Source organism: Paramormyrops kingsleyae, chromosome 3, assembly GCF_048594095.1.
Source record: "Paramormyrops kingsleyae isolate MSU_618 chromosome 3, PKINGS_0.4, whole genome shotgun sequence".
Taxonomy (NCBI): Eukaryota; Metazoa; Chordata; class Actinopteri; order Osteoglossiformes; family Mormyridae; genus Paramormyrops; species Paramormyrops kingsleyae.
In genome coordinates, this window is record NC_132799.1 from 16,682,139 (window position 1) to 16,709,523 (window position 27,385).

Below are 27,385 nucleotides of genomic sequence, written 5' to 3' on the forward strand. Positions count from 1 at the left end.
GATGGAAATGGTGGGCCAGGCCGTCTGCCAAGTGGTGGGGGTGGTGGTCTCTGTTGCTACCGTGTATGTCCCACGGCCCCCACCCTGGGCACGCACAGACATCCAGAGCTTCTGACCACTTGCGTGTCCCTGAATGAATACACGGAAGCACGCAATTAAACCATTAAACCACACACAGAAAAGACCTGCACCTACATGCATGCAAACACATACACAAACGTAGCAGGCTTCACTGTCATCCATGCAGACAAAGCCCCCCCCCCCACCCCACCCACCCAGAGCTACACTGACAGCTCCCCGCATCTGCACATCTGCCCATCCTCAAGCCGAGCACATCATATTCCAGAACAGGTTGCCTTTAATCGAACACAATGTGATTCCCTCTTTCTGTGTTAATTTTAGCAGCGTAATAACCGCTTGCCTCGCCGCCTGTTTTGAAGCGGGGAATATTAAAGCGAGCGGTGCTGAGGGGAAAAGCGACGAGCTGCAGCCTCCCCGTGGCTGACATCATCATTTTGTGACAATGGCTGTCAGAGGACGCGCTGTACTCGGCGAGGCCCACTCGCCCGCCCGCTCGCAGACTCGCGCAGTTATTACGGCTGTCATCGCTGCTTTGCGTGGCTCCCCCCGAGGCCCGTCGGCCGATGGCGCCGCCCACTCCCCCGCGTGCCGACGTCGCCCCCTAAACGATACCATTGCGTGGAAAGAGACGCACCGGACCATCGGTGTCGCCACAGCGACATGTAGGATGGCATTTAGCGGGAGAGCAGGTGCCCTTTTTGAACCACAGGACCATGATCACATTCCATGGTGTGTGGATTTACTGTCAGTCCTGTGCTTTGAGTTTAATTTCAGCCTTCCTCAGAAGTGCTGAGAGACACCGGCACCTTTACGAGGGCAAAATAAATTGGAAACAGTGATATGTGGTGCAAATAGCAATGACGCCTAATTCAGTCGTCTTCACCCACTACATCTTGCTTTATTAATGTGGGGGGGGGGGGTAGGGGGGGCGTGAGGAAGCGGCCACTAGCCGTCATGCGGTCAGCTTGTGGTCGCGCTGGTGAGTAAATATTTTGACAGCTGGGATTATCGGCGTCATGCACATAGGCAGTCGTTAGGAATGCGGTCCTGTCAGTTTGTCACCTGAGGTTCATTAGTCATCAATTACGTTAGTCACTGTCCCACTGGATCCATATGCGCGCTCGCAGGTGCAGATGCGGCTCTTTCTGTTTGTATTGGCTTGTGAGCCTGTTTGTTTGTGTACAGCCTGGGTGTCTGGCCAGCAAAGGAGATGTTCCTTCAAAGCTATCAGTGAGATGAAACAAGCTCCTTATTTCCCTTTACAATCTAAAGTGTTTTATTTAACAATATTGAAGTTTTTTCATCTCTTGTCTGTAAGTCAAAGTCATAGTCGACCGTAAGTCCCCACAGAAATATCGAAAACCCGTGTACGTGCATCCATGTTTGTGTAAATCTCGGGACAGTTCAGCCCGGCTGTAATCCTCTCCACAGGCAGAATTCCTGTATATTTTTTCTGCAAAACCCTCAAAGAAGGTGCTCAGATGTGAAGGAGATGCTGGCGATGAGGACGCCATCAGGATATTGTCATTCTGGAGAGCAAACCTCGTCACCCTGGAGCGTGCGGACGAGAGCACAAGGGCATGGCCCGGGGCGGGCGCTCTCACAAGCTCCGGGGGTTTAATGAAGTGTGCTATTGTTTAGTTGCTTAGCAGAGTGGTTTATTGTGTTATTGGGAGATAAAATCGAACTTCACCGCGCTGAAGAACGCAGGGTGACCTTAGCTGGAGTGCCTTGACGTGCTGAAGTCTTCACGTACTTCATTCCACTTTTTACCAGCCTCTCTTTCAGACCTGTGGTATAAGGAGCCTCTGTAAGTGAGCAGGTCTGTACCACTTTCCTAGTGATAGTGGGGACTAAAATATCTTTCTCATTAGGTTTTCTGGAGTATACACCGGGGTTGGGGGCTTGGAGCTTATCGTAGGCAGCATAGGGCTCAAGACTGGGGTACACCCCATACAGGTTGTTTTAAAATGAAAATGTTCGTCTCCTTGGATTATTCAGCTTTGCTTTGTGTTTCCTTCACCCGTGTGTGAAGTGCACCAGGCTTACTGGACTAAGGGGCGGCCATCTTTTCCTACAGTACAGTCATTTAAAACATGGCAGAGGCTGATATGAGACACAGATTGAATTTTTGGCCCTTGGTGTTGGGGGGCTGTCTGTCTACATCTGTGAACACTTATTGTTTTTTGTTCCTCCCAGTGTGTCTCCGCGACCCCCCCCCCCCCACCCTCATACACACATACACAGATGCACTGTGCCATTGACAAACAGGAATCCCTGGACAGCACCCCCTCTTCCTCTTTGCAGACTGTATCCAATTAACTGTCTGTATCTCATGTCATCTTTGCTACGGTCTCAAACTTGTTTTTTTTTTTTTCCTTCTTCCTCTTTGTGGGGACTTTTTGTCCTCTAGGGGATTTCATTACCTTGGCTGAGATTACGAAAGAAAGGGGGGGTGGATTTATGGTAATTGATTATCCTCTAGTGCCACTGTTGTTCGTGTCTGAGGGTGGGGGGGGGGCAGTAAACACAGGCTTTATTTAAAGGCATGGCACCATTTAAAAGGCTGGTATTTTTCTTGCAGGGAAACGTCACCTAGACAACGGTTCTGTCATTTGCTGTTGGGGGGGGGGGGGGGGTCATCTTGTACTGTCAAATGGATGACTACCTGACTCCAGATGCAGTGGTTGTCACTGTGATAGCTTCTTGGCTTGTTCTCCGGGATTATCAATGATGTGTCGGAGGGTTAGGTGGGTCATCAGTGCCGGTTGGCGGGGGGGGGGGTTGGTTCTTTAGCTGCCGAGTGTGGTCAGTGTCAGGTGAAAGGTGAGGTCATCAGGAGACATCTCGTTTTGTTTCAACTTGGCTGCTTCGTTAAGGGGCGGAAGATCGCAAGGCAATCTAGGCTCTTTTTTTTTCCAGAGGTTTATTTTTAATTAACTCCTCCGAGAGGTATGGGAAGCCATTTGCAGCCTCTGAGTCCACAGTGACGCCTTTAGGCTTTACGGTTGTCCATCAAGGTCCATCTCCCTCGTCAGACCGTTAATGCTTAAAGAAAACCCTCTGAAACACACAGTCTGGAAAGATGTTCAGCTTTAAAAAGCTGGAAAATGCAGTCGGTGTTGTTGCTGTTTTTTATCGTTCCTATGTGCCAGAAGACGGCATTTTGGAATATCACACTTGCAGTGTTCGTTACACCGGCGCTGTTTCTAAAATTACGGAACAAACCGGGCTTTTTAAAATTGCGTAAGATGGAGCACCGCGATGCCAAGCGTGTCGCTAGTGGATCCTCAGTGCGAATCTGCATAAATATGACTCGTCGTCACGTTTCATGCGCCGCCATCGTCCTGGTTGCTGCCACACAGCCGTCGCAACAATAAAGGCTGAACACGCATGACTGGTTGGGACCTGTGGGGAGTCGCAGCGCCGGCAGAATCAGTGCGCTTCATGGGTTTGCATCTGTCTGAGAACTGGACCGAGCTTCAGCACCAGGAAAATGCCGCGTATGTTTCCTTAAGGAGGAAGGCAGGGGCTCAGTCCCCAGCCAGTCTGGACAACCTGTGTACTCTTTACACTTAAACAAGGCGTCTGTTTCACGTTCCTGATCTTCTTTCTGGCCACGCCTTTTTATAACTGCCAGCCCCCCCCCCGCCTCTCTCCCCACAAGCTGCCTGATGAGCCACAGCGGCTGGTTCGAGCCGCAGGCTGTCGGATCGGCGGGGAGGGTTTAAGCAGATCTGCTAGCTGGCTCTTCTGTTCATCTTACATGTTCCTTTATTTCCCTGGTGGGCCTGTAACTGCGGAGGACGTGATGGAATCACTCGCAGCTCCTGTTCAGAGTTCAGCATGCGTCTCTCCCTCAAAAATGCAGCTAATACACCAAGGTCAGCACAAGGCCATAAAGGTGATGATACACAGGGAAACTTTTTGAGCAATGTTGCTGGGCACTTGTCAACCAGCTGAGACAAAGGGCAACTCAACTGGATCTGGATGATTGCGAAACGTTGCCCAAATTTGCTGCCCAATATCAATGGGAGAGTGTTCAAAGGTACATTGGTCCTGTGTGTCGTCACCCTTACACGGTCAGATGGGCCTAGATGGCCGCCACCACTCGCTTCAATGCTAGGAGTTTTTGGGAGACACAAGTACTACTGTCAAGCTGGGTATGGCTTTAAATGTGTTAATTCAGAGGAATTTATTTTATTTTGCCCCATATTTTCTCAGGTGCCTGGCATGGTGGCTCACACCTTCAGGTTGGGGGCCTCGAATTCCCCCCAAACCTGTGCGTGGGATGCTTCCTGTCGTTTGTCATGTGGTCTGGCTGTTGGGCATCCCTGAACTGCCCGTAGTGTGTGTGCATATACAAACATGCTCCTAGCTGCCCCAGCAAGAGCAGTTGGAAGACGCACGGTAGTGCTGTCTACGCTTGTATTGATGGGACTCCACGTTGCCGTTTCACGTTCGCTTCGTCAAACCACCGTCATTCCCGTAGCTGCTGCTGTTTTGTTTCCTGATGGTTCCACGGCAGAGAAAACAAAGCTGGGCTTCGGCCATTTAAGGTTCTTAGAGGGTGATCATGCTTTTGTGTTCCCAGGAGGAGCAGAACCGAGGGAAACCAAACTGGGAACACCTGAATGAAGACCTCCACGTGCTCATCACGGTGGAGGATGCCCAAAACCGGGCCGAGATCAAGCTCAAGAGGGCTGTAGAGGAAGTCAGGAAGCTACTGGTGCCCGCGGTGAGTACCTCTGTGCGTCGTGATGGTGCGGGCAAACGGAGAGAGGGGGGCAGTGGAATCTGGCGAGATCAGCCGGCTCTTAGCTTCCCCACCAGAGTGGAGCTCGGTCAGAGGGAGGCACTGCGTTACAGCCCACCGTGCCAATGTCGTGGACATCCGCCCTCAACTGGCAGTGCCTCCAAGAGAGGGGGCGAAGCTCGTGACAGACATAGAGCGCCCCCGGCTGGGCGCGGGGTGCGACAGACAGGTTTATCTCTGCTGTCTGAATGCCGTAAGCCTTTCCATTAGCGAGAGTGGCTCTGTGACGACACCCTAGCATCTTTCATATGCGATCGAGGTCTGTTGCAGCTGAAATGTGTTAGATGGACCGCAGGTTATTATTAGAATATACATTTTTATGAGAGCTATATAATAAAATCAGTGCGGGAGAAGCTGCCCTTTAAAACCAATTATCATAAATAGCACAGTCCAGAGGGCCTCGTGCGTTATCGCAGGATGTCAACCGACAGAATGCGCCGGAACCTCTGCCAGAATCTGGCTGTTTCCAGCGCTGTTTTTTATTTTTTTCATGTTGCTTCCCTGACAACAAAATTGGCCGCAGAGCCCCGGTGCCTTTCTGCTGAGCCGCCGCTTTCCATTTCGGCCACTTTGACGTCACAGCCAGGAAGTGAGAGACCCCGCAAAAAAAGAGGGAAGTTCCTCGGGAAATAATGATATTGATGAAATCTCTGGCACCCGTGAAGGCGGCCCAGGGCCCATGGCTCGCCGCTGACGAGTCCGTAAATTAGCCGGGACGGTCAGCGAATGCGCCTGCTGGCCAGGGCTCTCCCGATAACAGATTCACTTGCGTTTTTTTTGCAGTGATTAAGTTCTGTGTAAAATAGCAAGAATGTATCAGCTGCGTATTTTTTCCCTACAGGAATTCGCAGCCTTGCACATAATGGGTTTAATTTTCTCCGTGCAGTTTATTCATCCTGAGGTGAAAAAAAGCCCGGCTAGGGAAATTGCTCTTATTTATCGAGATAGTGGGCAGATGAATTTCCTGGATGTTTATGAAGGCTTGACATCTTTCTTGGAGGATTTTTTAAGGATTTCTTTTTTTTTTTGCCACTGGAAAAAAATAGGCAATGAGATGAGACATGTAATTCCACGCATGTAGTGCCGCATGATTTAATGCCAGTTATGCATCCTTCTCCACACGCAACACACACTCTCGCATACACAGAGGGAGCTTTCTGCCCAACTCACCGATGACTTTTAACTTTGCACGTGAAGGACAGTCAGACTCTAATGCAGTGGCAGTGACCGGCCTTAATTGATTTCATTATGCGGGTAGATAGATGGCAAGCGTGGGACAGCGGGGTCACGCTGCTGGTCCCCCCATACAGGGTCAAGTTGCATCTCCCACGGCATCGACCCTCGGCGGGCGTGTGCCTGTGAGACAGAGAGAGGACGTGCATGGGAGTCACAGGTGTGGATGCACGTTACTGTAACGACATGCTGCTCCGGTGCAGCCGCGACACACTGGCTGTCTGCGTTCACGGAGCTTCTTTGCTCCTGATGATTTTCTCATTGTCTTCGGCTTGGACCCGCCTGCTTTCACAGCTGCCTTTTACAGCGGTGCCTCGTTTTTGGAACAAGGGCCAAATTCGGCATGTTTCAACAAAGGCGTCTGCCATCCACCACCTCCCAACATCCGCAGAAAAATCCACACAATCAAGTTATACATGTTTATAATAACGATACTGAAATTCTTTCTTATTCTTAACATCTGACGGTCAGAAACAGGATGTCGACACAAGGAATTCCAGCAGTTTTGTTGTAATTGGTCATGTGACCTCCCCGCCGCTTTGGTAGAATGTCAGGGTGTTTAAGTAAAGGCTTGGTGCTGGCTTGAGGGCAGTCATACATCCCAGTGGGCTGTCACAGTAACGGCACCCCGGGGACCTTCACCAAGCCTCTGCTGCAGGCTGCTATGGTTACAGTGTTTCTGGGAATCCCGTGAGCTTTTCTAATGGTATCAGTGAAGAGGTGCTACAGTGCCATCCCACTGGGCTGCAAGGCTCGCGTACCAGACTGCACCGAGACGCTACCTGTATGGTGCCACCGGGAAAAGTCTCTGGTGCTGCCCAGAACTGGCATCCAAGGCCTCTCCCTCCCATGGGGCACAAAGTCATGGCTAGAACCTGCGGTGGAAGGGAATGCCATCTCAGATCACGGAATTTATGGTTTGTGTTGTAACATTTGCCCCCATGGGGAGACGGCGGGACCCCGCATTTTCCAACCACTGTGCTGCCTCGGGCCCCCAAGTAGGTGAATAGGCTCCTCTGAAATTTACATGCAGATTGAAGCCATTATGTCGCAGGGCACAGTGTGAGTGGGGCAGGCGCAGTGGACCTGTGGCTTGGGGGGCTGAGTAGGATCAGAGCTCCAGAGCCGCCAGAGAGCGCAGCAGCTGCCAGCCCAAAAGCCGGAGCAGGGGCAGCAGGTCCAGTGTGGCTGTGAAGGACATAGGCCCCACTATTCTGCTCTGGGGGGGGGGGCTATATTCCTTCTGATCTCTCAGCAAAAAATCTCTACATGGCATTTTCAAAGTTTAGTTTCTGCCTTTCCTATCAAAAGTGTCATAAAGAGGAGGATTACCTCGACTCCCGAGGTGCATTCGCAGGCTGTAGAGGGAGGCTAAGCGGAAGGGTGGAGGAGATAGTGGGTGGGGCTTTCTGCACTGCTCCGTGTCCCGAGAGGGCCTTAAGTACGGAATGGGTGGGGTTGTTTTGGAACGCATGTTCCCCCCAGTCTCTAATATATCATTCTGGAGAAGTGCAGCTGTCTTTCTCTCTAAAGTTAACAAAAACAGAACACAAAACTGTTGCTGTAACTTACAAAATATTAAGAGTTTATGTTGCTTGCATTTGACTTGTTTTATTTCTGGTTTTTGTATGAAGAGGCCTGTCTGATATCACACAGAATCATAGTCTGACGGAGGTGTGCATCTCATCCTCAGCTAATTAGATCTTCTTTTTCCCTTTGGCCTCTCAGTCAGCTTCAGATAGTCCTGAAGCACAAAGAAGCACATTGACTTCGACAAGTTACTTTGTCCCACACATATCAATGTGGCGGCCCCTGGAAGATGCTTTCTCCGAAGCGTCACATCTGTTGGTCCCCCCTGAGAACAGAAAGCGACGGCCAGGGAGAATGACGTCGGGGGGTGGTGGGGGGTGGGGGGGGGAGCTGACACTTTGGCAGCATGTAATGGTGATACTGATATCTGTAGAGTCTCTTAAACACACCCCCGCCCACATACCAGTCGCAGCCCTAAACACTGAAGGGGCCGCTTTAATTAAAGTGCTGTCTATCAGACGGCCCGGTGCTGGCTCCCAGCCCAGGGTCCTGCCACATAGAAGCAGCCTTAATTGTCAGGCCCGAGATAAAGTGAAATTTAAATGGGAGCGCGCTCTTTCCCAGGCAGACGGATGGGGGGGCGTCCTCCGGCACAAATGGCCTCCACTCCCCTCCCACCTCCACACCCAGCCACGCCACCGCACCGGGTTTTCAATGCCGGCCTCCTGTCCGAGTCTCGTAGCACAGAGTTCACAGAGGCGGGTGCCAGATCTGACGAGCATTTCTTCCGTGGGGTCATTTGGCGGGGGGGGGGGGGGCGGGGGCCGCTCCGTGTGTGGTGGACAGGAGCCACGAGCCACAGTGACAGGTGGAGGATCAGTCAGCCTCACCACTGTCACTGAAGCTGTGTAAGACAGGGAAACAGTATTGATGTATTTTATTTACACTTGTTTAGCAGACACTTTTATCCAAAGTGACATACAGTTGAGAAAGCTGGGTCAGACTGTCCCTGGAGCAAACGGAGCAACGACTCTGTCGACCGCAGGATTTGAACTGCCGACCTTTTGCTCACGAGCACTTTGTTCAAATCTGCGGGGCTGCCCCTCCCTCCTAACCCACGCTGATGGAGCTCACTCCATTTGTTAGTACTGGTGTTGGACTGCGAATCCAGGCGGGAGCTACATCTTCATTCTCGGGGGTGGGGGCCAAGTCGGAGGAGGAGATGCCAGAGTGTGGAAAACAAACAGCCGGAAGTGCCAAGTTTCCATCTCGCCCATTAGCAGTGGCGCTGAAAAGCTGCGGCGCCCCCGTCAGTCCCCTGAGCGCAGGTACACGACCGCGGCGCATTCCTCCAGCGAGCCCCCGATGAAGGGGGTGTGTTGGCGTTGGTGGGGGGGGGTAGGTGGTACCATGATTTGTTTTGCTAATCAATCAAAAGCGTGCGGGGAACGGGGGGCTGCAGGGGGGAGATGAAAAGCCCAGCTCTTTGTGCTCGTCCCCATCTGTTCTCTGCGAGCCACAATGGGCTCCCTCTTGCATGACATGTTTTTCTGCTGCTCCGTCTTTGCGGGTGCGAGGGAACCAGGCGGGGATCCAAAAGAGAGGAGCCCTGTCTGTGAATGGGGCGGGGGGGGGGGGGGGGGGATGGGAGGGGGGGGCGCCGAAGAATACAGACGCTTTTTGGGCCATTTCTTTCCTTTCTCCCATTTATCTCGAGCCCTCCAATACAGAGCGCTTAGGTTACTGAGCTTGGATACGGCCCTGCAAATCCGTGGCAACACTCACCGCAGCCAAACAATGTTCCCGCGACGTTCCCGAAACACTGTGGGAATACTGAAGTGCAGCATGGATGGTGTCGGGCTCGCCTTGATGCAGGGAACGCAGGCCGCCAGTACCCCTCGATGTTTCTGCCTTTCTCGTGGCTGGAAATAAAAGTGGTCGGTTAGAGGACACAGGCTGCGCTATTGTGCCAAAACAGAGCTTTCGGATTCGCCCCCAATAAGCGAAGTTCCTGAAGCTCGGCGAGGAACAGCTGTCAGATAAATATGAAATGCGAAGCTGGGAGGAATGAATTCCCCCGTCGGGAAACAACAGACTGCAGGAATCCAGTCGGCCCAGAGCGGCAATGAACTCACATGTGTGTGCGTATGTGTGTGTGTGGGGGGGGTACATGTGTGAACAACAGGGAGTTCTTTGGTGATCACATGAGTAGTCGTCCAGGTCTTTGAGGCCCAAAGACCATCAAAAGGCTCTTTGTTTACAGCTGGAGTGTGGAAATCCTGAGCCGGCCTTTCTTGTGCGTGCCGGGGAGTTCTCGCCCCCCACACCCCACCCTGCCTGAACTCAGAGAGGCTCTCTGATAGGGAACGGCCACCTCCCCACACCCCACCCACATACACAATGCTGAGGTTTTATGCTTTTTGTTGCATTGTTCATGGATGGGGGGGACAAGGGGGGCGTAGTGTGAGCGCGGTCGACACACTGGACTCTGCTCGCCAGTGCTGGCAGTTGCAGGTACCGGGAAGAACGAGTTTAACTGCCCTGCCCCTCTCCGAAGACACAAATCCACTGCACGGGGGTTTGACATGGAATGAGGTAGCCGGCTAGAGGGAGGGGGGTCGCCTTGGCAACCAACTGGGCCTTCTTAGGGAATGGGAGCCATGTGACTGACATACCCCTTGAAGAAAGGCCTTGGTCCTTCACATAATTCAGCTGTTTCGAAATAGAGAGAGTGAATACAAGGGCCCAGCCGATGCAGGGACGCCGTTATCCGGGGTGGCGGACTTGGTGGGGGGGGGGGGGCGCTGGCAGGTGGCAAGGTGCCGATTCCCATGATTGTTATATATAGCGCGATTAACCTGGTAGCCTCAATTCAGCTTTATTCAAATAAAGTCTTTAAGAAATGTCAGCTTTGAAAAGAAAAAAAATCCTACCTGGAGAAAACGTCCCCCCGCAAATGCCAGACTTTTTTTTTTTTTACTGGGGTTTTTACTTTTAGCAGGAAGTTGACAGCGTGTCACTTCTGCTTTTAAAGGTCGCAATCCCCGCATGTGACATTTCTGTTTCACGTTGTGAAAATAGGAATTGAGACGCTTTCCTACCAAGTCGCGTCGAATAATGCACCCTGGTCCTAATTGAATTAGCATTTTGCTGCAGAGAGCACGGCGGCCGCCGTCTTCGCAGTGATTTACTTGCTTTAATCGGACGGTGGCTTGATTCCTCAAATCAAGCTTATGACTCTAAAGCACGGAGCGAGATGGGCAAACCTCTAAGTCTCGAAGGCACGTCTTACATATTAAAATATGAAAAAAAACAAAACAGTCTGCCTCGGCTCATAGACTCGCACTATAAAGGAAGCTTATTCCTGGCCTGCAGTAAACATCATCACAGCGAGTGGTATTTCAAAATAAAACAGTAATTCAAGGCTAGAGTCATTCCTGGATTTGAATATTGCATTCATTAACATTAAATATTTTTTTCTCGTAAGTGTAATCCACGGAAGGGTAGCTTAGTTGCAGAGATGCACTGTTTCACTCGCTGTCATCTTCAGTTCATCTGAAGTGCGCTGTATGTTTCTGTAGATGATCCTGCACTCTGTGGGATGTGGTCTCTACCTTCCTCCCTGACCTTCCTGTCTCACCCAGTGGAGGCCGTCCAGAGCTCCTCCATGGGGGTTCCTGCATCCTGCCCATTAGATCATCACAGGTCACGTCCTGCCTACAGCTCATGGCTGTTAACTTGTCTTCTGCTCACCGCTAGGCAATTCCTTCTTCCAGCAGCCACTTGCTTCCCCCTGGGGCCATTCTTCTAAGTCCTCCTCGGCCCTGGAGTGGGTGTTCTCCCCTAGGGGTTGACACTTAAAATGCGGGTAAACGGACAGAATGTGACACTTTCCCTCAAAGGCATTATCGTCTGAGGATAGCGTTAGCAGCCTTCCTCAAACTCCAGAGTTAGATCACGGCTGCAGGCACTCTGAAAGCATAATGATGCGTAATGAGCTGGTATGTTCATTTCGAAGCTCCCGCATCTGTTCAGGACCAAAATCGCCGACTCCGTGGTAACGGAACAGAACACAAAAAAAAAAAAAAAATGGTCAGATGTGAAGACTGGCGGTTTATCTTTACGTTCACGACGGGCAGACTTGTCGAGGAGAGATGCTGGAGCTGTACCTGCAGATTAGAGGGACTGATGGATGGCATTTAAGGATATGAGGGCCCGTGTTTCCCAGGCGGGATAACGGCTGGTGTGAGAACATGGCCCACGAGCAGGATGTGCCACAAAGCTCACAGATAAGCAGTTAGATCACTGTTCACCGCGAAGGCGCTCACAGTGCCACGTTGGCTGGGCTTAGCGGGGCTCTGTTCATTCCTCCGCATCTCAAACAAATATGAAACAGAAATGATTTTACTGTTCAGCCGCCGCACCCAGCTTCCCGTCTCTTACTCAGCACCAAGAAGAGCACACATAAGAGCATGATCCCGAATGTACCTCGGACACGGGTGTGGACCCTGAGATCTGGGGCCGTTGGTTTGAGGGGGCACCTGCCCCTGAACATCTCCCCATGCAGACTGACTGTGTGCCTGTACGCCCAGGGCAGAACTGTGTTAGTGTGTTAAATGAACAGTTCTGTGTAAATATTCCCACAGGGGGTGACCACTGGGTCTGAACTGCAGTATAAAATGTGGTGATTTCTCAGTTCATTAAAGGCTAATGCCATCAGCAGGACATGGCTGTTCATAAAGGGCCTTGCTGTACTTTCTGGTGCGTTGTAGCTCTCTTCCCAGCAATGTCGTGTCATTAATGTCATATTTGGGGTTTTCTGAGGAGGCCATGCTGACTGGCTTGGGGTGAGCTTCATCCCTCATTTGCACATCACAGGCAGGCGAAAGTTGCCCGTTAGCAGCTAAAGGAAGACCTCAGTAGATAAGGAAGACTTTAACCATGTTACAGTACAGTCTAAATATGGAGGATCCTGTCCAGGGCGCTCTGTTTATCCCGAGCCCAGTGCCTCCGCGTCTCCACGGCCCCCCGTAACCGGCGGAGCAAATTAAGGTCACGCTTGACGGAAGCCCGCTTATTAGCATGCGCCGCTCGTGCGGCATCCTCCCGGACCAGGAACAGTGCCGGCTTTATTCAGAGCCAATTAACGTGGAAGCTGGTCACGCCGAGCCCAAGGCAGGGAGAAAGCAATCCTGAAGGATCAGGCGGGATGTGCGTCGCTTCTCACCGTCCCCTTTCCCTGACCTGCCGCGATTTTCCCACCCTGAATTCCTTCACACGCACACACATGCTCACACAGATTAGGATGACTTTGGATGCGGTTCACTTCCTCTGCCCTGTTCCGGACAAGCAGGAAAGGATTCTACACACCCAATCCATTCTCAAAATAACCCAGTATCTAATTTTAACCTTGTTCATTTACTTTGCAGGCATACAAAATAAAGGAGAGAGGGCTTTCCTCAATCATCTGTGTGTTTTCAAAACTGCAGACCGCTGTTTGCGTGACATTCCACTTAAGCACCATTGATAAAGAGTTCTGTATTTTTTGTTGAAGTAAACAATAAAGGAACAATAAAGTTTGTTTTCTGAACGTATAAATAAAGGAGTGGAGCCACACGGTCGTTTTATCGTGATTGGTAACCTGTGTACCAATTTAAAGTGTGAAACAGCCTGCTGTTGATGATTTTTCTATAAGAGGTTAGATTGCTAAGCATATAAAAAAAACATTCCAGCTTAATATGACCACACATACATTTCGTGTCACTGATTCTGTCATCCGAGGACCCCAAACTTGAGGCGAGCATTTGCAATACATGCCCAAGGCTGGAAAAAGCTTTCAGGAACTGGGGAAGCATTTCAAGACTTCGCCAGGCCGTGACCAAGTCCTGGCGGGTGTTTCGTGCCAGATTGTACATTTAGTGGATAATTAGTTTATTAGGCCACCAGCTGTCAGGACATGACACGTGTGGCAGATATATGCTGGCTGTGTGCAATTTGCCAGGGCTGCCGGATAACATTCTGCCCTCCGCCCACCGCTACTCCTTCTCATCATTTCGTGCATTTCTGCAGGTCCTCACACATTTGTGATAGATCTGGGAATGCCCACCAGGATGCGATCTCGTCATATCAATCCGAACGGTCCAACTCCGTTAGATAGGCTGGTCTTCATCACTGTAGTAGGGACTGTGAGCACCAGCGGGAAAAACGAGGCTGTTTGCACATGCATATTTAACGAGCATTTATTTAATTAGACGGCCAATTAAAAGAGACGGCAGTCAAATTAACATACATATTGGATTAAGATTCATCGACTCTTATAAAAAGCCATTAGGGGCATAACGTCCAGTGAGGTTACATCTCTGCAGGTGCGCAGCGCTAAACGGCCCGTGCCGCCTCACAGAGCCAATCATGGCACACTTATCGGCGTCTTCCTCAGCATGCAGCTCCAAAGCCTCTGTGATCCCTGGGATAAAGAGATACTTGTAGTTTTGGGAGCCTCAAAGTGACGACCGTGATCTCACCCCCTCACCGCGTGCAGCGTCCGGGTTCACACCACGGTTCACGCTCTGCATCCTTTCTGCTGCTGGCAGGGGTCACATCAGAGCTGTGAAATGGCTGCTGGTGTGGGGTGGGGGGGGCAGCATCTCCCTACCAGTCTAGGTGAGGACCTCGCTCATTGAAACGTCTCACACTGATGACCTCATCTAGCCGGTGATGCGACAGTGGCCTTTCCTTTTCCGGGAAGTCTGATTCCGTCCTCACCGAGTCACTGGGTCGGTCTGTATAACCCGGCACAGCCCAAACAGCATGACACCGGGCACAGAGGCTGGTCTGACCAGGGTACACCAGTCTTGGAGCAAGTGCCGCAGCAACGACTTCCCTTTATGCCAAAAATATACCTCAAAGCCCGGTCCAGAACAGCCAACAGGAGAGCTAGACCCACCATTCCAGACAGGAAGCCCCTCAGGAAAATTCACCCCCATCAGCATTTTAGAGGGACAGACATGTTTCATCACACAGGAAGGCCATGGTGACAGAGAGGCACGTGTCGCCCACGATCTCGCAAAGCTGGTGACATCATCAGGCAGCTGCCCGAGCTGGCAAGCGCTCAGGCTTTGTTTCATTAGCTGAATGACGGTGGAAAGGCCATTGTTTAATGGGAGTCGCCACATGCCTGTCCGAACAGTCCCCATCAAAGTCCACAACCTTTCCCGTCTCAGCAACAGCGAGAGGGGTGAACTTTAAATGCCCACCTTGGCGGGGGGGTACGGGCAGCTTATAGAAAATAATTCAAAATGAAAGATGAGATTAGATGACTTGATCGCCCTGAGCTTTCTGTGTTCGGCTTAAATTGACCTTATTGACATTTACTGCCCGTGCCATCAGCCGGGCCAGACACACGTTACCATGCCCCCATCCTGATCTTCTGTGTGCGCGTGAGCATGAGAGATAGAGAGAGAGAGAGAGAGAGAGAGAGAGAGAGGAACGAGGGAGGGCTTAGGAAGGGCGGTATGTGGATGTGAGGGACATGGAGGACAAAGGATCTACAGGGGACATGAGTCACATCAAAGATAGAGATGAGGAGATACAGGGTGAGGAAGACTGAGAGGCAGGGGAGCATGACCCAGTGCGTGCTCAGCACGGGGGACAGCTTCGTTTTGGGGGGAGCCGGAGTTAATTGGGGGCAGGTGTGAGGTTGCTGCCCGGGTCTCCCTAGCCGACTCGGCTGACGGGTACCTGTGACGTGTCGCTCGATAAGCTTTCACAGGCTTGTCTCTGAGGAGGACTGCAGTGGCAGGCGACACAGTGGGGAGCATTCTGCGACAGCACAGTGACACTTACTGGCAGAGATGCGCAACTGCAGCACCACCTCTCCCTCCTCCCCCACTCCAGACCCACAAGCTCAATGCTCTGCTTCCAGCCGGCTTGCGGCTCGCTGCTCTTCACCTCCTTAGTCTGTGTCAGGTGATATTTGGCTGACGAATATCATATGATAGGATTCTCCTGCTGTCTCCCCCCAACCCACCCCAGCCCCCAGACACTGCTGCATTTCTCCAGGCATTAAAAACAACAGCCCAAGGACAAAAAAACAATTTATCGATCTCGAGCAATTAGGACTGACTTACTCGTGCGGTAATGTATTCCGTCCCCGGAATGCATCACCCGCCATTGCCTTAAATCATCTTCTCCTCAGATATTTATGTTTTTTTTTTTTTTTTGCTTTGTGAAGAACAAATTGAACAATACAGTCGTAAAACTCCCGTTCAGGTACTACTTAAAAAAGCAAACGTTTCCTGAGCGTTTGCATTACGTGTTCTCGCTGCCGCCGCCGCTGTGCTGACTCCACGCGCTGCGAGAATGTAGCTGAAGCTCGTGAGGCTTGCTGTATGTCCGCGGGGACAAAGGGGTGAGTGTGTGGAACGGCCAGCCAGTCAGGCATGCAGAAACTCTATGGTGTATCGCGACTGAAGGACTATGTAGTTGAGGCTGTGTCTGAGGATGGAAGCTTACGGTGAATAAGCCTTTAAGCAGAGAGCGTGACGAAGGCCCCTCTCCCTGTCTCAGAGCCCCCCTGTTTGTTTACCTCTCAGCTGCCCGTGGCGGTGGGACACCTTGCCGCAGTGGCTGTCAGGTTAGCGGCTGCTCACTTGACACCAAGTGACACTGCTCGTGCATTTCCTGTGACGCCGTCTTCTCCCCGCAGGCGGAGGGAGAGGACAGCCTGAAGAAGATGCAGCTGATGGAGCTGGCCATCCTCAACGGCACATACCGGGACGCCAACATCAAGTCACGTAAGGAGTGCCTGGGGGGGGGGACTCTCTTTTCTTGTTCTGCATGCAGACCAGGGTGAGCAGGTCCAAGAAAGTGGGGGACGGCACAGAACTGGCAATGGATGTGACCATCGTCTGCTTAAAATATGTCACGGGCTCACGTTTCACCTAAAGAAACATGCTGACTCTTTATAGATGTACATTTTTTTTACTAACATCTCATGTGAAGGATGAGGACCTGTGGCATTTTGGCTATTATCTTTCCTTGGGTTGTATGTAACTGTGTTGTTTGTCTATACATCCCAGGCAGATGATTGTTTAAAGATTTCCTTTTGGTTCTGCCATGGTTCCTCCATGGTGATGCATGTGTGAGGCTCACTCAGCTGGCGTTATCTTCATGAAGAGGGCTGCTACTGCTTAATTGGTCTGGGGATTTGATGAATAATTGAAATCCCCGCAGTTTAGGAAACGTTTTCAAATCCGACTTAAGCAGAGACGTGAAAAGCTCAACATGCACGTCCTGACATCTCCAGACTCATACGAGCTGGTCTCACATACTGTGCCAGGGAGTGTATGTTATGTGTGTGGACATGGCCGTGAACTCTAGGCCAAGGTCAATAACTAGATCTGCACCACCAAAATAACAGCTGAGACCACTGCTATTCTGTTAAAACCCACAAATAGTGGACTGGCTGGCTCATTCGTACAGGACCTCCCTGCTAATGTTTTAAAGAAAATGTTAATAGTAGAGCTACATTCACTCATTAAGTCATTGCGTTTGTAGACTAATTACTAATTAGACTTAGATATATTTCACTAATGAGATATAACCATTAGCTAATTGTTTCAATGAAAGACTAAAATATAAGGCCTTAATCAAACAAATTTGGTTGGATTGGCACCCCCCCAGCAGCAGCTGGTTACATCCATACAGATTTTTTCAAAGGTTATAGGTATAGAAGCAGGTGAACAAGCTTTGACTGCAGTAACGTGTGAAATGCCCAGCTCTGACTGCAGTGAGGTATAGAAGGCCCAGCTCTGATTGCTGTGAGGTGTAGAAGCTCCAGCTCTGACTGCAGTGAGGTATAGAAGCTCTAGCTGTGCCTGCAGTGAGGTGTTTGTTGGTTGCAGATGGAAATCATGGGCCTCATTTATCAAAGCTGTCTGAAATGTGCCTATGCAAAGTTTTACTAAAAAACCTGGATTTATCAAACAAAATTTGACAGGAAAAAATGCGTAATTTTGCGGAAACTTGGGAAGAGGTATATGCAACATTTTGGACAAATTGAGAAAAGGTGATACCCATTGTAAAAACCCAAAGTAAACCAGAAAATGTTGTACAAAAATGTTGTAGTACTTGAGACCGGTATTGGTCTTGAGACCACTTTTTTGCAGTCTTGGTCTCTTCTCGGAATCAACTTTATTTTGACTCTTCGTCTTGTCTCGGTCTCAGACATAGAGGACTATTTTAAGACCAGTCAAAACGACTCATCAAAACGCCTCAATATTTATCACAACAGCTTAATATTCATATGTTATTAACCCTGAGAACCCGACAAATGCAAAATGCATTTTTTTTGCACCCGTTAACCTCAGGCTCGTAACTTTGGATAGGTATAACACACAGACATGAATCATATATCCTCATAATCAAGAGAACTTACTTGATCTGGTCGTCCAAGTTGCAGCATTGTCCTCTAGAATATTCCAGAGTAATCCTGTGCATAATGAGGCATATATTTTAAACATTTTCCATGAAAAAGCACCCTTAATAATCCATAAAACGTTGATATTATTCACATTAGACAGAAGTCAAAGCACATATTAGCTTCTGCAATGATCCAGACACCACCCTTCTAGGAAAAAAATATGGGTAACGCTTTACTTAAAGCATATTGCATTGTACATACCTTCATAATGCATTATAATACATTCATGAAGTATTATAAACACGGCTATAATTATTCATAAAACGGCATAATACATAATATTCATGTGTATTATGCATTATGAATGCTCTATGAACCTCTCATTTATAATGTGCTATAAATACCAAAATAATGCAACACAATGCATTCTTGTTATACTGACCATTATTATGCATTATGTACGTATTCATAGTGTATTATAGAAACATATGGTGTACATAGAAAGTGTTACCAAAATATTTATTTTATAATTTATTATAAGCTTATAAATAAAGGGGATAGAAAAACACTCAAAATGGGCTGGAGTTTTACTAGAAATAACACCAAAACACAGCATTCTATTTATTACGAAGGCAATTACTTGATATTTTTGCAATATTTATTCACAAAAGTTTCTAACTGTATGTTTGATGTCGAGATCTGTCAAAACAGTTGAAATAGACCGTGCCCATGGTGTAATTCGAACACCTCCCACACGTAAACACAATGACATGCTACAGTGTTGGCTTGCTGTTTTAGGCTAAAATGTCGACTAAAAGTTTCATTCTCAAATTTCACTTTACCAATCATAACGTATATACTCTGAAAAACAACAGTGATGAACATTCAGCATTAGATTGTAAAACCATCTGTTACGTCTGTGTTTTTCCAGTGAATTGTAAACTAAGCAATACACTTCTATTTCAATTTCTATTTCTATATATATGTTTGTATTTGTGTGTGCCTGCCTGTGTATATGCGTGTGAAAGTATATATATACAGTGGTACCTCAGTTCTCAAATTCATTAGAACTCGAATTTCTTAAAAGTCGAACCAACCAGTTAGAAAAAAAATTACCTAGAGCTCGATCTGAATCTCAGAATTCAAACCGTGAACGCCGACCTAAGATAACTTGTACGCGCGGGGAAATGAGTCATGTCGCACGTCTCTCAGCGGAAACAAAGGGTAAAGCTTCAGTCTCAGCCTCGCATTCGCTGTGATAGCATCGTGCATGTTTACACTAACTGAATACAAATATTTAGACAGTAAAAATACATTTAGACAATGATAGACAGTAACAGTAACTATTATTATATAATAAAATACATTTTAAAATAAAGATTTCTTATTAATTATTTTAATACTAATAATAAACCATTAACCCTTTCAGGCTCAAATTAAGTTTTAGTAACGACAGGACAACCAAGTCCTGCAGTGGTACTTCTGCAAAAAAAACTTTATAGTAAAAAAAACTCATAAAATATGTATGTGGGGTAATAAGGTAGTTAGTTTTTAACTGTTGCAAATCAGCAACGCCTGCCTTGAGAGGGTTAATACGTTTAATTATAATAATATTGTCGTGCCGAGCGGGGACGGAACGGAGACAAAGGCGCAGACGTCAGGGTATCGGGGAATACGGGGTTTAATTACAGGTAAGGCAGGCAAAACGCAGACGGACAATACAATGACAGGACTGTGGAAACAAACTGAAACGTGGACTAAATACAGAGGACTAATGACAACAACCAGAAACAGCTGATCACATGGGGATTCCACATGGGGTTAACGAGGGGGCGTGGCACACGGAAGGAGCGGACGATTGGGGCAGGACACATTGTTTTTTTTTAACTTTACACATTGTTTGGATACATTTATTTTCTTACTTTACAAATTGCTGTTTTGATAAATGTGCTTAGATGTATTTAGTACAGTATATGCTCTTCTTGTTTTATCCGGTTCATTTTGTGTTTAAATGGTAAAAAAAAAAACATATTTAGGTGTAATTTTTTGGGACCGGGAACCAATTACAATGGTACCTCAGAACTCGAACTTAATCCGTTCAGAACTCCGGATCGAATCCTAAAAAGTTTGAGATCTGATCGAATTTTCCCCATAAGAAATAATGCAAAACCAATTGATTGGTTCCCGGCCCCAAAAAATTACACCTAAATATGTTTTTTTACCATTTAAACACAAAATGAACACAAGAATGAATTCGATCAGAACTGAAACTTTTTAGGATTCGACAACACAATGCAGTTTGGCATCTAATCTGAAAGTGCAAAATAGTGCAAAAGTGCTAGAAATAGCAGTACAATATATACAGTAAAATCCTATTATAGTGGACTCACTTAGAATATCGTCTATAACGGACGAGGTCTGCTGGTCCCGGTCGTGCGCCTTTAAGAACATGCAGAAAAAGCATTGGATACAGCGGACTCGCATATAATGGAATTTTGCTTATAGCGGACAAACAATTTGGTCCCCAGGGCTGCTTTTAGCTGTAGTTTTGTTCGGCTGTAACGGACAAGCAGGCTCCGCCTACAAAGGCGCGTGACATGCCGGTGATATCCAGCGCAGATACGTATGTAGTCGGGATTATTAATAGTCACGCATCTGGTCAGGTAAAGTTGGATTACTATATGTACAATATACTAATCTATACCAGAAGTGTGTCTGCTGGGATGTGGCATGAGTAAATGGTGTCCTGTAGTTGTGTTCTGGCCATACAGCAACTCTGGATATAATGGACTGTTTTGCCCCTTGAAGTCCGTTATAATGGAATTTTACTGTACGTGTGATAAATAAATAGTTGCAAAATGTATATTTATGCATTATTTTAGTTATGTTAGTAGGCCCCCAAATACAGCATACTGTTTTTCATTTCCAGTCGCTATTGTCTGGCTTCGCAACCAGAAAGACTGTATTTGCATATTATATGAGCCTACAGTTTGTTTGCATTGACCATTTATGGTTATTTGTGCGGACTGATTTGCTCTGAGCTGTTCCGTTCATGCATTTGACTAATGGTGCCTCTGTTTGTCCCCCCATCCCTTACCCACCTACCTCTCTCTCTGGCCCCTCTTCTCCTCTCCCCACCCATCCCTGGTTTTTGGGCTCACCACAGCTGCCCTTGCCTTTTCTCTTGCAGCGACCGCCCAGGCACCCCGCATCATCGCCGGTCCCACCCCAGTCCTGCCCCCCGCCGCCCTGCGCACCCCCGCCCCTGCCGGCCCAACCATAATGCCCCTGATCAGGCAGATCCAAACAGTCATGCCCAATGGGACACCCCACCCCGCTGCTACACTGGTACCCCCGGGGCCCGAGCCGGGCCTCATCTACGCACCCTACGAATACCCCTACACGCTGGCCCCTGCCACCTCCCTCCTGGAATACCCCATCGACTCCAGCGGGGTGTTAGGTAAGCATGCCTACCTCCCGCCCACGTGCTCCTGCGAGGGTCCTGTGACTGGCCCCCCGCGGTGGGAGGCCATGTTGCTCTGAGGCTCGCTCCTGTGCCCCCATCAGGGATGGCACCCTCACAACAGTGCTGGACTGACCTCACATGAACACATACACGGCAGACTTAAAAAAAGTAAAAATGCTACCCTGCCACCCTTTTAAAAAATGCACCGCTCATAAAAATCCTTTTAAGGAGAGTGAGGGTAAATGAATGGGCAGTCAAGGGCTCCCAGATGGGCGTAAATTAATAAGACCAGGCACTCAGAGCCCCGCCCACGGCCCTCTGCACTCAGCACCAGGGTGCGGTTTCAGCAGGCCTAGCGAGCGACGCCTCTACCGCATGGAGGAGACAGACGTATCTCCCATCAACATTTAAAAAATGTGGTGTGTGTAGCTGGTAGTTTGTTGGTGTGTGTGTGTGTGTGTGTTGGGGGGGGGCTGTGACAGGAAGATGGGCCACGGTGCTGAGCGAAGATTTCACTGTTCTCTCTCTTGTGTGACCTGTACAGCGTCCTCAAAGGCTGAAGACCTGCCCGTGTACTTCGGGTTGCATACCTGTCACTTTCCCATCACAGTGCAGCGGGGAGAGCCCTCGTCCAGGGCTCCCTTTTAAAGACAAAAAAACCCTGCCCCCACCTCCCCAGGCCCCCCCACTGTGTGTAGCGCAGGCAGCGGACCGGCCTGCCCAACCCCGACACACAAACTAAAGCTAAAGCGAAGCTCCTTCCCCATAAAGTCTACAGGTTCTTTCTTTATTAAGTGAATTGTGATTTTCTTTTTTTATCTGTATCTGATGTAAACAACGAAAACGAGCACTGAGCCTCAAAGCACGGCTTTTGTTCCCCCTGGAGTGCGCCCAGAGGGCAGGGCATCAGTGGGGGTAACATGAGGACCGTGAGGGGGCAGTAGGGGGTGTCCCATGAGGGTGGTGGGAGGGGCCAGGGGCTGGGGCGACCTTGTAGAGAGGTGTGTGTTGCTTTTCCGAAGACCGACACTCCAGGCACTAATTTGCATTCCCTTCCTTTATTCTTTAGGTGTGGCTTTCCCCACGAAGGGCTAAAAGCGTTCAAGAATGGTCTTACTGAACCCCCATCCGGTCTGAGTGTTAACACTTGCTTTTGTTTCACAGCTGCCTTTAATGACAAAACAGTGAGTTCGGCCTAGCAGTCAGTCAGACAGCCCCGCCCCACGTTTACAAATGCCACGCCCCCAGCACCCCCCCCTTCCCCCCGGGAGGCGTCGCCCCGGCTCCATTACAGATGCGCGTTTATCGCGTGACCTGAGCGGACTGTTCCGCTGACTGCTATGTTTTTTGGTAAAAAAAAAAAACAACTGAAAAAAAAAGAGAAAATTCTGTCAGGCTTTACTAATCACTTAATTCGTTGCCATTTGTTTCTACTTATGGGTGTGATACTTGAGATTTGCTACTGCATTCGTGCCTAAATGCTCTCATTCCTGAGCCTGTTCAGAAAAACCATCAGTATTATATTTAAAAATATTAACTGGAAAGACACCCCCACCCCGTGCTCTGAAAAAGTGAGTAGTAAAGTAACATTTGCCTGTGTCTAATGTCAGTAATACTGTACAAGGAGTTACACCACAGTGGATCCATCTGGTTAGGGCAGCTCGACATGCTGATTTCACTGCTACTATGTTGGAAATCCGACTTCAATGTACTCTTTGGAAAGTACTATTGTGCCTTAACTTGTAATTTTTTTCTTATTTACATAATTTGTTAGATGTTTTTGGTCATTTTTTATAAAAAAAATCTGCTGTTTGTTGAAAAACTGACTGTTCATAGGACTTGTGTAGGATGAATGATCTAACTTTTGTTTTGGTAATGTTGCAATCTAAGCAGGTGCGGTGACTACTAAGGTTCGAAGGCACGAAATGCGGGTCCATCCCTACCAAAGGGTAGTGTCCGCTGACCGAGGTTAGTTTAGCTCCATGTTTATCCTGAGTGCAACTCACTGTCGGTCTAGACCTGTCTCTGCAACCCGCGTGCACGTTCTCCGGCACTGTAACCCACACACCAGGCCATGTGGTTCGTGATGTAAAGCCACCCCCCACACCCCACCCTACCCCACGCCGACACACCTCCCACCCCACCCCATACCACCCCCGCAGAACCGATGGTGATGGCCCCATGTTACGAGACGCAAGGGACCGGATTTATTTCATCCATACATCATGGCAAGTGTTGCTGAAACAATGACCACGATATGTAAGCATTCTCACATGTACACATGCACACACATATATGTACACCCCCGCTTTTAAAATGGAATGGTACATTCCTCTCAGTTCCATTATTTTGATGACCATGTGACTTTGGCATGCTGTTAATGAAGGATAATGGACTCCCTATATCAGTGTTTTAATCCCCCCTTTGTGAAAAAAGAACACTTTAGTCTTCACCTTTTGGTCATACGATTTACGAATAGGTCATTTTTATGTCAGTGTGTATTTATTTGTTCTCAGAATTGAATTACTTTGATGTGACTTTGCGTAAATAGGCCTTATTTCGATTAGCCCACTTGAGTGTGTGTATAATTACAGACAGCGTACACCATATTGACAGATTTGAGGCAAGACGTGTTTGGTGTTCAAGCCTAAAGTGGACTGCATTTCTCAAATTGTACCTCAGTCGATAGTGAGTCATTCTGACCGCCACATTGAGCACTTCCACCGCTGTGAGGGAGATTGCAGACCGTAGGTGCATCTCTCTCACACACACACACACACATACACGCATGTGAGGAGAAGAATGAAAAGAACTGTGAATTGTGCACAGCACTTAATGTGTTCTGGCCAGTTCACGGCGGTGGATACACAGGACGTCATGTGGGCAGTGAGCAGCGGCGTCACGAGGGCCGGCTGGTCAGCACGTGTGTGAGATACCATTACCAGCTCTCGCGTAGATATAAACACATATCATCTGCAACCTTATTATGTCAAGAACAGACGAACGCGAACAAAAAGATGCATCATTGCCGTTTCCCATGGAGACCCCCGCACTCGCTCTCGGCTATGTCCCAGTCCCGGCAAGCAGGAGCTACAGCTCAAAAATGTTACGTTTCTCACACTGGATTAGAATTCTGTTTTCTTCCTGTGAACCTCCTCCTGTGAAAAAACTCAGAAATCTGAAGATCTGTCTTCCTACTCGGCTACGCTCCTCACACACAGACACATGCGCGTGCGCACGCACGCACACACACACACACACACACACACACACTCAGGCGTGCACGCACATGAGCGTGCACTGATATTCAGCAGATCTGTTCTGGGCACAGGCCCAATTCTACCACAACAGAACCTGCACGGCACACAGTGGAGAATGTGATTCATTCTAATTCATGCTTCCTACTGAGGAAGTCGAAATTCCAACCTACGGATAATTAAATGTGAAATACAGGGAAACACCAAGTGAGGAGTTAACAGGGTTTTTCATTTGCTCATTGTAGCTGCATGCAGAATAAATACGGAAGCGAACAGCTGTGACAGTGAATGAACCTTCAGTCCCTCTGTCCCTTCTGTGTCCCTCTTAAACCCTTAGACCCAGATGTAATGTGCCTCCTATACCGAGCGCTAAAAATAGACCTTAAAAGTGACATGCTTGCCCCGAATCCCCATAACTGTTCCTACAGAGGCGTTTCCAGATGGCTCCTATGCCAGCAGCTCGGGTCATTCCGGCAAGACGAGTTCAGCTCCTTGGGTTGAAAGTCAAAACGAAAGAGATCCGGGCCAGCGTAGACGTGTAGTTTAAGAAAAGGCAGAAGCGCTGTTTTGGTTTATAGCCAGACTGATGAAGAGCCGAAGCCAGGCCCTTTGCCGTGAAGTCGTTACATTCAGACTCAAAGTCTGAAGATCCAAAGTTTGTTTTTTTTTCACTATATTGTTTATTTGTTTACTTATGCAATATTCAGTTGCGAATAACCTTGACCAATAGAGACTCTTTCATTTTGAAAGAAATATTGGAATTTAAAAGGTTTTATCTTTTTTGGTTGCACTTTACACGTTTACGGAGCAATTTTGAAAATGGTTCGAAGTTAACATAGGCATAACCCGCCAGATTATACTTAGGGATACAAGCAAAGGATTTTATTAGCATATATACATACTGGGCCTAAGGGAATGAAGAAGACAGCATTTACAATTACAAAAAGCACTGTAGCAAAGCGCTCTTTTGAAAAAAAAAATGCACACCACAGTTCTGACAGAAGCAGTGAGTACAGAAATCCTATCAGCACACTCACCGATGAAGGTTTTATTGTAATACCGTGCCGAGAACTCTGGTCGCGCTGAGCAGGTTTTTAGCACCATGTTACTAAGAGGTAAGACTTTAATATGTAACACCTGAGGACTAAGTTGACCCCAGTAACAGGCAGGCATAGCTGACTAAATTAACGGGAAAATGAACAGCACGTTTGAAATTGCACAACTTCTGAAACCTGTGTGTGACAGACTGGGGGCCTCAGTCAGAGGAAGGAGGGGAGGGCAGGTGTACGAGAGTGTGTATGAGGGCGCGCTACTTTACCATTGAAATCACTGTAAAAATGCCCCGATAAGTGAAAATGACAGATTAACAAGTAAAAAAAAAAAAAGTTACAGCACAGCACTGCATTTTCTTTGAGCATTTTTTTTTTACCAAAATGCAGTGCTGGTCTTATGTTTGCCTGGAGATTGAAGCTTGCTGTCAGGTAAGAGTAGAAGTGCAACAGCAGGCTTTTACAATACAGTCCCTACATCATTGATCTCCAGAGTCTGTAGATGCAGGGTAAGCATAAGGTATGATGAGAATGGGGGAGGATGTCAGGAAATAGCATGAAGACCCCCTACATCCAAAAAAAATATTCTCCAGTGTCTGCATATTTACAGACTTTCAATCTGGTAAAGTATGCTAGCCCTGTTTATTTTTACACCTGAAGGACATCCCTTTGTATGAAAGGAACGGCACAAGTCCGATTTTGCACTGAAACAAGAAAAACATCTTCATCTCCTCTGCCTTGGTCAGACAAGTGACGCGCAGAATAGAACTCTGATAAACCTCAAAATAAATGCCTACACATACTGAGAGAAGCTGCAGTCTTAAAGTCTTAAACTGACCACTGTGGAGTGAAGATATTGTAGGGTCCACTTTGTGGATGAGATGTGACCAGACAGGAAATGCATTAAGTTCATATTCCACTTGAGAACTTTGTTTTTTTATTATTTTTTATGGTTTACAGTAAGCTTCTTTTCTGTTCTGTTTTTGTTTGTTTGTTTTTTTTTTGTTTTGCAAAGAAAATAGTATATACCAGTGGCTTCTTAAAAAAAGTATATAAATATATATATAAAAAATATAATGCAGGAATGTATATGAAATGTCAGATTTTATTGTATTTGCAAAGAAATAGCAATGATATTCTAGAGGGCTATTTGTAGGAAAGGAAAATATGAGACATAGCAACATTATAGGAGCATTTAGAAAATTTCCTATATTTTTGAATATACTTTAGGGCTTTATACAAATGACAGGACTTTTCAGTGTTTATATGCAAGTGCTTTTTATATTATGTGTCCTGTAAAACTGTCAATAGTCTCCAGAGCTGAGGGCCTCAGCCGTTTCTCAGCTTCGCGTTTGATCACTGTACTGCTATAGACACTCCATGTAGCGTCGCTTCGTGTTACGAGGGCAAGACTTCCTTGTTGTTGTAAATAGATCAAAACTACCTTGAAAGGCAATAAAATTTTATTGAGTAAAAAACCACAAAGACTTGTTCGGACCATAAATTATTTTTCACACAAGTACTCCTCTTGGA

At 47.9% G+C, this 27,385-nt stretch overlaps 1 protein-coding gene across 6 annotated transcripts in view; it reads left to right on the plus strand.

Moving 5' to 3' along the window:
• The window catches only part of LOC111848800 (KH domain-containing RNA-binding protein QKI), a 58,440-nt gene that overhangs the window by 30,189 nt on the left and 866 nt on the right, over positions 1–27,385 (plus strand). For 2 of the 6 annotated variants that reach the window (XM_072709740.1, XM_072709744.1), the window contains exons 4-7: positions 4,676–4,819; positions 16,365–16,452; positions 21,247–21,540; positions 22,091–27,337. In XM_072709740.1, the coding sequence (XP_072565841.1) occupies positions 4,676–4,819; positions 16,365–16,452; positions 21,247–21,540; positions 22,091–22,194 (630 nt within the window). In that variant the 3' untranslated portion in view covers positions 22,195–27,337. Of the gene's footprint in view, positions 1–4,675; positions 4,820–16,364; positions 16,453–21,246; positions 21,541–22,090; positions 27,338–27,385 lie in introns of those variants that run through there. The other 4 variants (XM_072709745.1, XM_072709741.1, XM_072709742.1 and 1 more) reach the window with 4 other exon arrangements.